Source organism: Saccopteryx bilineata, chromosome 11 (genome assembly GCF_036850765.1).
Source record: "Saccopteryx bilineata isolate mSacBil1 chromosome 11, mSacBil1_pri_phased_curated, whole genome shotgun sequence".
NCBI lineage: Eukaryota > Metazoa > Chordata > Mammalia > Chiroptera > Emballonuridae > Saccopteryx > Saccopteryx bilineata.
The window spans coordinates 39,741,385-39,757,582 of NC_089500.1; the positions used below are offsets into that span (position 1 = coordinate 39,741,385).

The window sequence follows — 16,198 nt, forward strand, 5'->3', positions numbered from 1 at the left end:
ATCAAACCCAGGACTCCTGCACATCAGGCTGACAATCTACCACTGAGCCAACTAGCCAGGGCCTAGTGAGTGTTCTTTTAGATGTTAACATTGCCCTCAGTCTTCTGATGGTAGATAACATCTCTTTTTGAAGCCTAACACCAAGAAACAAGGATAGGGAACAGAACTGGGAATACTTCGATGGTTTTCTGGGAGGAGATGGTGTAAGGTAGGGCATGCTGTCTCATTTAGTCTCTCACTTAATGTGAATGTCTTCTTGACCCTCAGATTAGGTCCGATAGAGATAAAAACCTTTCGCTGCGATATAGCGTAACTGGACCAGGAGCTGACCAGCCTCCAACTGGTATCTTCATTATCAACCCCATCTCAGGTCAGCTGTCAGTGACCAAGCCTCTGGATCGTGAGCTGATAGCCCAGTTTCATGTAAGATTTCAATTGCTGGTATTCTATATATTAATAATCTTCCGAATGTGTGCAGAGCTTAACTCTTATCTCAGCCTTAAAGCTTGGCTCTGAGAGTCCTACCATGTGAAATGTATTTGTAGCCTTTTCAATTTCTTTCAAAAATTGTATTGTTTTTATAGAATTGATTAATGCTCATGGTAAACAAATGGTACCAAAAAAGAAAGTGAAATGGCCATTTTAAAATTGAATTACTCTTTACTTACTGATAGTTGCTTTCAGATATGTGGCTAAAAACTTATAAGAACAAATTATGGTACATATATACAGTGGAGTACTACTCAGCCATAAGAAATGATATATTGTCATTTATAACACATAGATGGACCTTGAGAATATTATGCCAAGTGAAATAAGTAAATCAGAAAAATCTGAGGACTTGCGTGATTTCACACATAGGTGGAATATAAAATTAAGACTCATGGACATAAACAAAAATGAAGTGGTTACCCGAGGGAGGGGGTTGGGGAAGGAGAGGTAGAGTAAAACGGGCCACATATACAGTAACAGAAAATTATTTGGCTTTGGATGATGGGCACACATTCTATGAACAGTTCAAATGCTGTAGAGATGTTTAACCAAAATGTGTTCTTGTGACCCAATGTCACCCTATGAAATTTAATTTCTCAATGGAAAATAATTTAAAAATAACAAATTTACATGTAGGGGGTCAAAACTGTTGCTTGTAAATTATGTAGAGATCACGGCATTTTTTAATAGCTGTATAGTATTCCATTGAATCTATAGGCTATAATTTTAAATGTCTTATTAAAAGACATGTGTGTTTGCCATTTGCCATCTTACCCGTTCCTCCTCATATTATTATGCCATTAAGTAGAGACCTAGAAAATTTTTGTTTGGTTGTTTACTAGCGGTATTCCCTCCGGAAAGATTATCATTTTGACACTACTGCTGGAAATAGAGATCTCCTTGTCCTCATAACCCTGCTAACACTTGGTTTCATCATTTGGCCAGTCTGAGCAATGTTTTCATAGATATAGTAGTAGTTACATCTCTTATGTTAATTATGTTATCTTTCTATATTTTTCATGTTCTTATTGAGTTATAACCACTTTTATTTATAGTTTATATATAAAATTATATATATATAATATTTGTGTTTTTAAATATATATGGGGTAGGGTAAAGGTGTATAGTTGTTTGTATGAAAAATTATACAATAATTAATGAATAATAATTCAAGAATATATTCCGTGTTTTACATTCTCACTCACCCTGTGTATATTTGAAACTGATTTTTTCTATTTAACAATAATGTTGTATTGAGTATTTCAAAATGCAAATATTATTAAAATATCAATTCCAGGGGGCTTGTTTCTTTTTTCATTTTTTTTCTAGTTATATTTGCACTATTTGCTGGAACAAGATTTTAACAATTTATTCATGAGGTTAATACGGAAACCAAAATTGATCTTTATTATTTCTTTATTTCAACATGAATAACTAAAACTTTTGATGAAATTATTTCCTTTTAGAAAAATATATGTGCATTATTAAAAACATTTCAAATACTGTAGTATAGAACTTTTAAAATAATATATTAATAAGAAAATACGATTTTTAATACTAGTACCTAAAACTATCATTTTTTCCTTTTGTAAGACTTTGGTGATATACTGTAAGATGTTCTACTATGTGTTGATTCATAAATGTATTCTATTGAAATAGGGACCATTTTATGGAATCAACTTTTGCCACTTAGCAATCATAAGATTTAAGCTCTTTCCATGTCAGTAAAAATTATTTATTTAAATCATAATTTTTGATTGCTCCAAATTACTCTGTTGAATGAATATAACATAATTTTAACTACCTATTGGTGGATATTTGTGTAATTCAGCTTTTTGAATTTACTTTGCAAGTATATATACCAATGAACATCTGTCTGTATGTGTCTCCATTATATCCTTGGAATAAAATCTCTACGTTGGTATTATTTTGATATATATAGTGAAATTTTTCTTACAATGGTTGTGTTGTGTTTTACTACCCACCCACTATATAGGAGATACATCTTTTCAACTCCAGTATCAATTTCAGGCATTATTTTTTTTTGCCAGCATTATTTGTAAAAAAGTTATTTCGGTAGTTTTAAGTTGTATAAGTTGACTATCTAAAGTGATTTTTTAATGTTTGTCTTATGTTGAATTTTCTTTTGAGTTGTTTATCTTTTTCTCTGTCACTGAGAACCTTTTATCTAATTGGGACTGTAATGTGTGGTTTTCATATAGTATCCCCTTTTTGTTATGTTTTGAATCTTTATCAATTTCTACACTACTATGATTATAGCTCTTACATTGTATAGTTTATTTGTTAAATGTTTGGCATTCTGTTTTTAGAGATGGTGAATAAAACCTTCCCAATGCCAATATAATGATCTCCCCGATTTAATCTGGGGTTGGAGTTTTCTACATCTAAATTTTTCTCCTTTGTGGAGTATATGAGTGAAAGGGAAGTGGGTATATAGATTTTTATGGTTAGCCTGCTGTCCCTGGTACTGAATTAGTATTCCCATTGATTCATCATCTACACTTAGTAATTAAAAAATTTTATTCCATATATGTATGTGTTTAGATTCTAATTTTTCCAATTAATATATTTGTCAAATTTTTGTACTTGTAGAAACTTGAAAATGGTTTTGGAGTTTTGAAAATTATTAAAATATTGATATATGATAGAGCAAGACTCCCTAAGGAACATGTAATTCTAACCTTTCCTGCATTCTAACACATAAAGAAAGAAGTAAAACTTTCAAACCTTTGACAAAAATACATCACATGAATAGGAGACTTAATAAAGACATACAGTATAGGACAGTCAGTAATAAGACTAGTCTCTAATTTATGAATATAAATAAGATCAATACAAAAAATTCTGAATTTCTCTTCTTGAATGAACTCTCACTAGCTATGGTGCAGTTAAGACCTAGGAAATATTTTCCAGTCAATTTAGGGGTAAATTCTTGCTTCAGATTCTCACACCTTGTACATCAAAGAGTATTAAAAAAATAGAATTAATAATTACTTAGAGATTTATAAGGATGGCTCAGTATTAAGACTCTATTAATATAATAAATTAAATAAGTCAAGGGGAGAAAGGATTATTTTTATAAGTATTGAAAAGGCAACAATAAAATTTACATTGTTTTATGTATTAAATAACCTCTATATAAGAAAAGATATGTTGATGCTTCTTTAACCTGATAAAAAATGTCTAGCAGAAACCAGATGCCAGCATCATACTTAACAGGAAAATCATAGAAGCACTCCCATTACAGCAAAACAATTCAATAGAACACTACACAGCTATTGAAAAGAATGAAATGGAGCTTTGTGTACCGGATGAAAAGATTTTGAAGATATTCTGCCAAGAGTAGCTGAGTGATTATATTTGTTTAAAAAGGAAAACAGATAAAATTTCTAGAATACTTGTGAAACTGAGAATTTGAGCTTGGGAGAGGAACAACTATTTTATATATTCATGTACTTTTCCTTTTTTTTTTACAGAAACAGAGAGTCAGAGGGATAGATAAGGACAGACAGACAGGAACGGAGAGAGATGAGAAGCATCAATCATTAGTTTTTCGTTGTGACACCTTAGTTGTTCATTGATTGCTTTCTCATATATACCTTGACCATGGGGCTACAGCTGACCAAGTAACCCCCTTGCTCGAGCCAGCGACCTTGGGCTCAAACTGGTGAGCTTTGCTCAAACCAGATAAGCCCACGCTCAAGCTGGAGACCTCTGGGTCTCAAACCTGGGTCTTCTGCATCCCAGTCCGATGCTCTGTCCACTGTGCCACTGCCTGGTCAGGCTATATTCATGTACTTTTAATGTTTATGAGTACCTTTTACAATTAAAAAAAAAACAACTAATGTCAGAATTACCTATACACACTTAATTCTTTCTAGATTCTTTTCTGTTACCTTGATCTATAGACTACTCTGTGCCCGTACCACATTTTTAATTACCCTGAATTATAGGTACTGATTTAGCAAAAGGATTTGAGAACTTTCTTTGACTATGGGCTCTGTCAACAGAGCCAAGTTACTTAGCCTTTCTGAAACTTGATTGTTCTCCTTTCAAATGCTGGTCATTTCTCAATCCTTTAGATGAAATGAATTAAAAGCCCATTAAACTCTGAACACAATGCCTAGCAGATAATCACGTGGGCTTTTGCTACTAAATCTACTCTAATTATATGGAATTTGGCTAACTTAAATTTTGATGAGAAGAGTAGCCTCTGTTTTTCTGCCTCTCGGTCCATCTATGCTATTTTAATGTGGTGATTATATATCTTCCATTTTCAGGCCAGATGGAAATCTGTTAAGTAGTTTTGTTTTCTTGGTATTTTTGCAGTTGAGGGCACACGCAGTGGACATTAATGGAAACCAAGTGGAGAACCCCATTGACATTGTCATCAATGTCATTGATATGAATGATAACAGACCGGAGTTCTTACACCAGGTTTGGAATGGGACAGTTCCTGAAGGATCAAAGCCTGGTAAGTTTGAAGATAATAATTCGGCGATTACTTCAGGAAATCTCGTGTTATCCAGCACTATTGTATAATCAAGAAAAAGAAATGTCTTGTGAGCTTCTGGTGTCATTTTCTTTTATTCCTCATGCTTTAGCAGTAAAGGAAAGTAACTTGGGGAAAAACTGGTTGAAGAGAGATAACAGAAAACTATCATTCTTCTGCCTACTATGATTTTTTTCTCCTTTGAAAAATGTGCTACAGTGTCTGATTCTATACTATACATTCTCTAGGAGGTTCCATTCATTCTCTTATGGTTGATAGAGCAAGGGCAGCTAGAAAGTGAGAACCAAGAGACCAGGGATGTCTGTTCATAAGGTACAGATTGTGTCAGATTAGTCACAACAGTAACTAAAATGCAACAGGGAGTCTAAAAGACACTTGGTGTTCCTGGGATCAGATGGTGAGGTAAACCAAAGCAGAGAGAGCCTTGGGGACAGCTGTGATTGCCGTCCCTCCAGCCACAGCAGGTGTTTTATTTCAGGATGACCCTAAAGTCTTCTGCAGCCCTTACTCTTAAACTAGTGTCATGGAATGATCCAGCCTAGACACAGCAGTTGCCAAGAGCCCCTCACCGTTGTGAAGTGCTGTTCGATGAAGATGTTAGATTCTTGTACTGAAAACACTGCGTGCTTCAGTCACAGTAGAAGAGCAAGTCGAGAATGGCCTATTTAATGTGAAACACTAGTGGACAAGAAAAGACAGCATTGTCAAAATGGTAGAAGGAAATGTTTTGCCAGTCTTCCTTACAGAATTTAGTGTTTAGACAGATTTAATTAGCTCTATTATTGGGGTGGGTTTTTTGTTTGTTTGTTTTTGATTTTTTGAGAGAGAGGAAGAGGGAGAAAGAGACAAGAACATCTATCTGTCCCTGTGTGTGCCCTGATTGTGGACCAAACCAGCAACCTCTCTACTTCGGGTGATAGAGTCTAACCAACCATCATTTGCCCAGGACTTGTCTTTTTTTTTTTTTTAATTTTTAAGAAAACCTCAATATTTAAACTTGTGCTCATATACTTTTCTCATCTATACCAGATTATGTAGCTCTCTAATGCATAAACCAATTTCTAGATATGACCAAATATGCCTTCACCTCATTGTTTCCTTGGTCTCACACTTGTCTGTCTCCTGAGTGAGGTGGGGTTGGGACAGCTGGAGGGGGAGGGGTGATGTGCAGGAAGTTCAGCCATCTGTGGCTCCATCTGAGCCACATTTCAGACTAGTTTTCTTCATTATTTTAAAATACTGTAAACCCAAAACATGATAAATGTATCTTTACTGAAACACAAGTCTTATACATATATTCTGCAGATAATAAACGTTGGGCCTTTGTGCCTGGGGACATTTTATGCTTTTAAAAAATTATTTTCTTTTTTTTCTCTATTATTTTTTACTTTGTTAATACTGCTTCACAAAAGTTGCCAAAAACAAGCCATTAAAGATGTATTTATTATGATCATGAATTTCTGTAGCATCTACCATAAATGAAAGACTTCAAATGATCACAGAGGAAGAGACATTTCATGAATGTATTTCTTGTGGTTGTTTTGTGAGTTTGAAAACATCCTTCTAAGCAAGGTTTGCTAATAATCATGAATCTTGATTTAAATTGCATTGCAGTCAATATTTTGCTTCAAGATTCTGAAACATATTATTTTGCTTTAACAATGTATTCATTTATCCAACAAATGTTTATAGAGCATGTGCTGTGTGTGTGGTAGGCACTGTTTAGACCCAATGAATACAGCAGCGACAAGCTAGTTCCTGCCCTGTTTGAGATTAAATTCTAGTAAGGATGAAAAATAAAAGGCAAGAATGTAGACATGCAGTTTTTTGGGGGGAAAAGTATATAAGGATGACATGTAATCCAAAAGCGTTTCTTGCTTAGAGTGTCAAACTCTGAAAGTCATTTGAATGATATGACTAGGCCTTAGTTAATTCTGGGGGAGAAAAAAATAAGTCGCATCCAAAAGAATAGCAACTATAAAAACTCCAAAGCAAGTTCCAAGTTTATAGTACTCACGAAGAAAGTAAGATATGGAAAATTTCATAATTTATCTCTTATAAATATCCCACAGAACAAACCACGTTAAAATAGTAATTACTTTTCTCTCTACTCGTAAATTTGTTTGCCTAGCTCGTTTGAACTTATTTGATCCTAAAGCTTTGTAGATTTTCTTACAAAATGTCTAATAAGTTGAAGTCCTTTGAGTTTGTTAGAATGTTCTTTTAATCTCTTAGGAAATAACAAGCCACATGCCAAAACAAATTTAGTACATGTGCAATGTACTAAAACAGTAATGCATGGAATGACTCCTTATGACCTGAGTAAATGGAGTGTTCATCATTATGTACATAGCGTACTTTCAGAAAGTGACTTAGGCACTGGGGAGAACCACGCTCAGCATGTCATTTCCTTCTGTTATTGCCTAAGAGAAGGATATATGGTGGTGGGGGACTAAGTGGCTATAATACGTGTTGCTAATGGCATCTGTATTACTTATTACTTGCATTTTCTATAAATGAAGATTTGAAGTGATCATTTCTTTGAATTGTATAGTAAATTTGTCTTTAATGTTATGGAAAAATTGAGGCTTTATGAATGTGTAAATGTTTTACAATTTTCCTTTAAGGTCACTAAGCCATGTTTTATGTTTCTTTAAAGTGAGTACTATTTTTATCAATAGTATTTTCAATCAAGCTTAAGTGATTAACTGTTTGATTTGAAAAAGTGAAATTGAGGTTAAATGAAGAAGTAAATATACCTTCTATTTAGGAGACCCTGAAATGAAGGGCGACCATTCATTTTCTATGTATACTGTGTCTAGGAACATATGTGATGACGGTCACTGCTATTGATGGTGATGATCCACTTACCTCCAATGGGATGTTGAGGTACAGAATTGTGTCCCAGGCTCCAAGTACCCCTTCACCCAACATGTTTACCATCAACAATGAGACTGGTGACATTATCACTGTGGCAGCTGGACTTGATAGAGAAGTAAGCCAAGCAAAACTGTCTTTGAATTTGTTTTTAATCTTAAAGGTACACGGTATCACATACAATTGATCTCCAACCAATCATATAGCCACAATATTATTCAATGTGAATAGCCATTAAGAAATCGGTTGTACTGTTTTCTACACAACTTCAAATTGGTTAAATAAATGATGTATGTATACAAGATAAATCATTGCTAGTCTGACATTATTGGTCTATGTAATGTTTAATGTGATAATTGACTAAGTTGATTAGATACCTCAGGCATCTAATTTTTAAAATTGTAGGCATTTTCTCTGTTTGGCCTTATTGTTGGTTTTTGTTAGGAATTAAACTAAAAACCATCCCCAAATAAGGTGTTAATACATTGAAGATAATTATTAACATTCATATTTTTAAGAGGCTGCAAATAATATGTGTGTGATTAGATTTTTTGTAGCCTTGGTGGAAAGCCTGGTTTAGTATAAAGAGATCATCTCCTTTATTAGAACTTGCCCCATAGCTCTAAGATTAATTTATGTAAGAGGTTTGAACACTAGAAACTGCTTTAATGACAAGCCCTTCAAGTTATAAATGGAGAAAAATACTCTTCTGCCATAGTATTTTGCTGAAAAGGCATAAAATTTGATGGTATTAAAATATTATGTAGTATCACAATCTGAGGGAATTGGTATTTTGGTTAATTCTAGATGGTCATCTAACTATGATACATCCCTAACCCACCAGGTTTCCACACACCTCTGTATTGTGTTCATATGATTCCCTCCACCAAAAATGTCTTGCACCTTGTTCTTGACCTTGAACTTCCTGGTTTTTTTTCAAGTTCCAATTTAAGCTCTACTTATATTCTTTTCTGAAATCTCCAGCCCCAGTGAATCTTTTATACTTTTTCTCTGTTCTTACCATTTTCTTGATAAACTCTCAAGGTCATTGTTAACCATCAATAATTATTGTATGAGTGAATTATCTGAGTGCCAACTTGTAATAATTGAGTTTTTGTAGAATTATGGCTGAGACAGCTTTTATAGTAATGAGACCTCAACTTATGTACATCAGAAGGAAACATTATACCTACCATAATAAATGTTATTGACAAGGATTTTAGGAATTGTTTTTTTTTTGACACTTTATTTGACCTACTCACACTCACTTGAATTGGAATGAAGGAAACATTACTATTGCAATTAATTATATATACAAGTTAGTGCTAGAAGCACTTTAATAATATAAATACAAAACAATCAAGATTACTTTATTCACAACTGAGCTCAGAGCCTTACCTATGAGTTAAGTGTACCTTACTAACTTTCAGGTGTCAATGATTTCTTTTCCTAGGAATGTTTCATGTGTTAGAGATTGTTGCAATTTAGTTATTGCAATAGGATTCTAAGTTTAGTGATATTCAGAACATGGATGTCTTTCACCTTTTCCATTACTAAAGGAAATACTACTCTTAAATGTCAATAAACTGAGCATGAATGCCATATTTGATATAAGATGGTATATTTTTTTATATTCTCTCTTGAGAGCCAGATTGCTCACACACTGTGTGTAACTCATCTCCCTATCCTAATAGTTCTTGTTCACTTGTTCATTCACAATTCCTTTGTGAGGTATAGAAGTGAGACTCCATCTTGTTTTCATACAGTAATATTCCTAACACATTTAGCCTGGCTGTTTTATGACAAGAAAGAAGCATAAAGAATTCAAGCTAGTTTTATTAACCGGACCAAACATATTTAACAACCAAAGACACTGTTTTTAGTTTAGAAAATGAAGGTTTGATGTCAGATTATAATTATGTATAAGTGTACCTTGAAGTGGACAGAAGCAGCTATCGGCTACCCTCTGATGAAATAAATGTGGAAATAGACTTAAAACTATAGACTTATGAATTAGATGTGGTATGAGAAATAGCTTCTTGCCAGTAAAATGATTTAACACAACAATGAACTAGTAAGGAAAATTATGGAAAACATTCAGTTTCCGAAAGTCATTTAACAAAGAAAAAAATGTGTCTATCTTGGATGGTTTATGATAATTCTGCCTGAAGCTGGGAATAAATTACTCTTCTCCAGTCCTCGTGCCGGCTTGAGATTCTTTTATTTCTATTAGAATTCACAGTTTTCTTTGTGTTAAAAGTAATTTCAGTTATCATTCTCCCAGGATACATGACACCTTTAAGTGATTGAACTTCTAATCATCGAAATACTAAGATTCAGCTTTTTATTTTCCTTTAATCTCTAAATATTTTAAAAATTAATTCTTCAGCATTTTTAGACCTAAAACAGTACCCACCACATAGCCCAGTGCTCTTATTTAATTATGTACTTACTTACTTATTTATTATCTCCAACTGACTTCTTGTTGCATTACTTGGTGGTACCTATTTCTGAAATTTTCTTCTTTTCTCCACACTTTTCTCTTTCTTTCTCCCTCCTGACTGCTGATGAATCAGTCCTCCTCTGCTTCACTGGGTTTGAATTCTGGCTCTTTCTCTTACGGGCTGTTTGACCTTCACTGTGTTAACCTGAAACCTCAGCTCCCACATCTATAAGTGGGAATGATGACCTGACTGACCTCATGGGATGGTTGTAAGGATTCTGTAACACAAGGCAGGAAGCGTTCAGTGTAGCGCCCAATGTATATTAGATACTGTTTTTCCTCATTGCCATCATAAATCTGGCCTCAGCCTCTACTCAGTGTGCACTATTACTTTTACTCCTTATTATAAATTTTCTCATGGCAAAGAAAGAATTATACTTCCTCTTCTCCAAGCCTAACATTTCTTTTATATGTGTCTTCAACACTGTGTTCTACCCTAAGGAATGTCCTGTTTTCTGTTGACTCAGAATCTCCTTCTCTACAGATTCCTTCCTACAAAACCTGCAAGTTCCTTCATAATCTATAAACATGCTAGTTCTCGCTTATGGCAAACTGAGTCTCCACAACCCATATGGTGAAGTCAGGAATGCCACTCTTTAATGTGACATTCCAGATTCTCTGTGACCTTGACCCCAAAGCCCCCTTTAGACTATCTACACACATAATTTCTTATCTCCTGCTTATGAGCAAATGGTGCCCAGCCACTCATACAGCCACATGCAATTCCTTCTACAGATCTGAAGTTTTGCATTCTTCTGTTCCTGTTTTACCTTCTGCTTCCTCTGCCTGAAGATTTCTTTCCCATCTCTACAGCTGGCTAGTCGCCACTCTCTGACAGCCAGTCCTCATCCCCTGTCCTGGTCACCCTCAGTAGTCTGTGCATTCATCTAGAACTGCAGAGATTATGTTACACAGACACTCCTCTGCATCCTTCCGCCCAGTATGCAGGGAAGCCAACGTGCTTTTTATCTTTTCTCCCTATCCAGGAACCCTGAAGAAATGTTCATGTTATGAGGTTTTTCTCCTTCCTTTCAACACCAGACCCCACAAAGGGCATCTTATACTCACTGCTCAAGTCCCACTCCTACCTCATCTTGAAATCTGGCTTTCTGCCTGCTTACCCCCTCCAGGATGTACACTTACATTCTGGCTTTCTTGGAAGGCACTGACAGAGTAGGGTGATTAATGGTACCCACTTTGGATTCAGAGAGACCTGGCTTCAGATCTTGTCTCTGCTACTTAATGCTGGTTTTCTTGCCATTGTGGCCAGTCTCCTTGGCTCTGTAAAACCTTGTTTTTCTCATCTGTGAAGAGCAGATTTAAAAAATCCACCTGCCTTGGAGGATTACTGTGAGGACTAAATGAGATCATGTTTAGTACTTAGCTCTGTACCTGGCGCAGAGTTGGTGCTCAATCTCAAACGCTAATTCTTTACTAGTAGTTAGGCCCTGAGAACAATGTCAACCTGTAGTTAGCATTCAGAAATATTTTAGAGTGCAAACTGATTAGGTAGGTTGTACTGTCAGCCCCGTTTCACAAATGAGGTAACTGGGGGCTTAGCATTTAAGAATTTGAACAAGGTTACAAAACCATACTTCCCTCATTAGTTCTCTTGAGAGTATTACTTAAAAGTTCACCCCTACCCCAATGCATTGTATTCAGAAGCAAACCAAGTGCCTTCCTAAATCTGTGGTTCTTAATGTAATTTCTGTTTCATGTGAACAGTGCCACCCTTTCTTCTGCTTTCAAGGTAATGGTCCCCTTGCCTTTCACACTTACTGCCATCCACCCACCTCCGTGTGGTTGTCAAGTTCCTCTCAGTTTACCCCCGTATGCCTCCTGCATGCGTTCGTCTCCCAGGCTTTGGGGACTGGTTCAAATGCCCCATTAAAGATGTCTCGAATCACTTCTTCCTACTCTTATTAGAGTTGCATTGCATATCGAGTTCTGTGATGCAATAATACATGTCTCCATTACTGACAACACCACCTCTGGTTAGTTCATTGTTTTATTCAATTGAATAGTGCATTGTCTGACATCTAGTAGACGTTCAATAAGTGTTTGCCAAATGAATGACTGAATATTCCCACCTCTTTATTCACATTTCACTGTAGTTTAGTGTTTCAAAAGTGTGGTACACAGGTACAATAATTTTAATTGATAAACATAGGGAAACCTCTAGAGAAAACCAGAGACCACAAGTCTTTTAGATGCTACTCCATCTAGAAGAGATTGCATTTTATTTTAACAGTTATATATACGGCAAGTGAGGATAGTTTTCCATTTATGGCACTTTTACCTTAAATAATGGTTTTTCAAAGGGAGTTGACATCGAGGTACGTATAAGTGACTCATGGTGTGGAAATAGGAGGAGAGGCAGAATTGGAAGATGGTAAATGAATCACCGCACTTGGGAAACAGTGAGCTAGTTTGTGCTATAGTATATATTTTAATGAGGTTTTTCTCAGACCCAAAGTGAGTTTTAATAATGTAATGCAAGGCTCAAGGTTTCTCATTTCTTCACTTATTCAACTTCAAATTCAAAAGCAAAAAATCAACAAATAACAAATGTTGGTGAGGATGTGGAGAAAGGGAAACCTTATGTGCTTTCGGTGGGAAGGTCAACGGGTGCAGCTACTGTGGAAACAGCACTTCTTAAAAAGTTAAAAATAGAACTACCATATGATCTGGCAGTTCCATTTCTGTGTATTTATCCGAAGAAATCCAAAACCCTAATTTCTATGTTCAGTAAGCATTATTTACAATAGCCAAGATATGGAATCAACCTAAGTTCCTATCAGTAGATGAGTAGATGTTATATACAGAGTAGAGCAAAATTAGGTTTACAGTTGTGAGTACACAAAGTTTACTGTATTATTATTTATGATTATTTTTATATAAGCAACTATAAATCTACTTTTGCACCAGCTGTGTGTGGATATGAAATATTACTGAGTCATAAAAAAGAATTAAATCTTGCCATTTGTGACAACATGAGTGGACTCTGAGGCTATTATGCTAAAAAATAAGTCAGACAGAGAAAGACAAATACTGTATGATTTCACTTATTTATGAAATCTTCGAAAAAAATGAAAAAACAAAACTAAAGGGAAACAGACACAGGGTACAGAGAACAAACTGAAGGTTGCCGGAGAGGTCGGGGGACAGGCAAAGAGGTGGGAGGGAGGGAGAAGTACTTCCGTTATAAGTTAAATAAGTCGCAGAGATGTAGTGTACAGCACAGGCAATATAGCCAATAGTATTGCAATCCCTTTGTATGGTGACAGGCGGTTACTAGACCATCATGATGGTCACTTTGTAAGATACATACATATTAAATTATCATATTGTAGACCTGAAACTAATATAATATTGTATATCAACTTTAACTTGGAAGAAAATAACTAAAAAATAAAAAAACATTTATCGCTTGGCTTGCTCTGTGAGGCATTATGTGTATGCAGGCAGCATAAACATTGACGAAGCAAGGACCCTGGGAAGGGTGTGTGTGTGTGTGTGTGTGTGTGTGTGTGTGTGTGTGTGTGTGTGTGCGCGCGCGCGCGCGCGCATGCAGAGAGCAGGAGAGGACAGATATTTGGACTGCTGACAGCTATATAAACTAAAAGTAATGATAGAGATGTGTCCTGAGTAGGCAAACAGCTCTGCCTCAAGGACTTTCAAAAGTCATCTCTGAGGGGACTTTTAAGCTTCCCATTTGTCAAGCTCAGAATGAAGGAAAGGGCACTCTAGGCTAAGGTTTCTTATCCTTGGCACTATTGACATTTGGATCACATAGATCTTTGTTAAGGGCATAAATAGGATGTTTCACAGCATCTCGAGTCTTTCTACCCATTAGATGTCAGTAGCACCCCTTAGTTTCGATAATCAGAAATGTCCCAGGATGTCTTCAGGGAAGGCGTGATAAAATCACCCTGATTGAGAATACTGGCAGAGGGGAATGCCAAATGCAGTGGTGCAGAATCATGATAAGCACTTGAAAATAAATACAAAAACTCAGTGTGGGTGAGTGAATGAAGGGTGATAACTTTGGTAAGACAGGTAAGAAAGAGAAGGTAGGATTGTCAGCAAGAGGATGAGTTTATCCTTTCTAGAACAGAACATGAGGAAGTGTTTTAAAGTGAAGTCCTCTTGATCAGATGTGGGACTGGGAGGGTGGGAAGTCGGATCGTCCTTATGGAACCTAAATGTCAGTCATTTAGAACCAGATGTCCGGTGACTAAATTAGGCAAGAAGCTCTAAACTATTTGGTTATCTAAAACATACACAGTCGTGTCTTCCTTACTGAATGTAAGAACATTTTACTAATCAAGCATTTGAAAATGGAGATGATATGGTTTTCCAAGTCATTTCTTTATTTGAAGAGTCATTTAGAAATAACAATGTTCTTTTGTAACAAAGATTTCAAGACTAGGTTGAAATAATAGGATATTTTACATATTAGCTGCTGATCCCAATATGTCAGCTAAATGAATAATTGCATATAATATGCTTATATAATTTTAAAGATCTTTGTAGAGTAGACATTAACAAAGAACTGTGTCTCCATATAATATATGTATTGGTTTTTTATCTTTTTTTAAAGCACTATTTCAAATTATTTTTTAAAGACTGTCCATCTGTTTCGGCAAACAGCAACTAACAAATGGAATTTCAATACCAGACTTTTATTTTCATTATTTTCAGCTGGGAGGCTGAACTGAGTGCCCTACAAAATTCTCTCAGTAACATGAGAACATTAAGCTGAAATGACACTCTTGATTGAGAAAGGAAATCATTGAGAAATTTTTTAGCTTACCTAAGCATTCTGGTGAAGTGTTATGGGTTAAGAAAACTTAAAATGGCTCAACCAGCACTATGCTATATGCCTTTGTGTCTTTTTTTTATTTTAAAAAATGCGGTATCTTCTCTTTTAGGAAGACAAAATAGAAAACTGAAATAAATAACTGCTAGAGGTTGACATTTGGGTGGACAGAGACTTAAATCGAATGTGTGAGGTTTGACTTCCCCTCCTCCTCCTTTCCTTCCCCGCCCTTCTCACTAACAACTGCATCAGAAGCTGCAATTTGTGTCTGGTCTGTCCAAGCTCCAGAAATCCCTTAAGTGTGGCCATTTATAATGTTAGTTATATTTAGAATTAGAGAAAACTGCACTTTGTGGTGACAGTTTATTTTTGTTTGAAGAAGTGAGTTTTGTTCAGAATGTTTTAACATTTATGAAAACAGTCTATGTATTTTTTTTTATCTGCACCAATTTTCACAGAGATTTCCAATGATTTTTAGATACTCATTTTGTTTAGATTTTCCTAATATCAACGTTTGTCAGCCAGTGCTCTAGACTTTGACAATCTCAAATTTTCTCTAAAGGACATTACAGCTTAATTTGGCTACCCTCTAAAAAATTCCAACCAGAATTTGAATCAATGATGCCCATTTGGTAATAATCATCAATGTATCCATGTCCATTATAGGTCTTTGGACACAAGTGTTATTATACCCAAAGAACAATACAGTGAGCATACACATATTAAATACCTACTGTGTTCCAGGAGTAAGGATTGAAACATAAACCCTTTAATTAGGTTCTGCCTTCATTTAAGAATAGAATGTATTTCTACTGTATAGTTGTGAATAACATGTATGAATTGGAATTATGAGAAAATATTTTATGAACCCTATTATAATAGAAAGAACTGGTGAGAATATATGCCAACAAATATATATATAAATATATGTAATGATTGTGAATTTACATAGAATCAATTTATTAAATAA

At 35.2% G+C, this 16,198-nt stretch overlaps 1 protein-coding gene across 2 annotated transcripts in view; it reads left to right on the top strand.

Moving 5' to 3' along the window:
- Window positions 1–16,198, top strand: part of CDH2 (cadherin 2) — a 245,577-nt gene that overhangs the window by 183,834 nt on the left and 45,545 nt on the right. For both annotated transcript variants that reach the window (XM_066246179.1, XM_066246180.1), the window contains exons 5-7: window positions 268–423; window positions 4,843–4,987; window positions 7,849–8,021. In XM_066246179.1, the coding sequence (XP_066102276.1) occupies window positions 268–423; window positions 4,843–4,987; window positions 7,849–8,021 (474 nt within the window). The remainder of the gene's footprint in view (window positions 1–267; window positions 424–4,842; window positions 4,988–7,848; window positions 8,022–16,198) is intronic.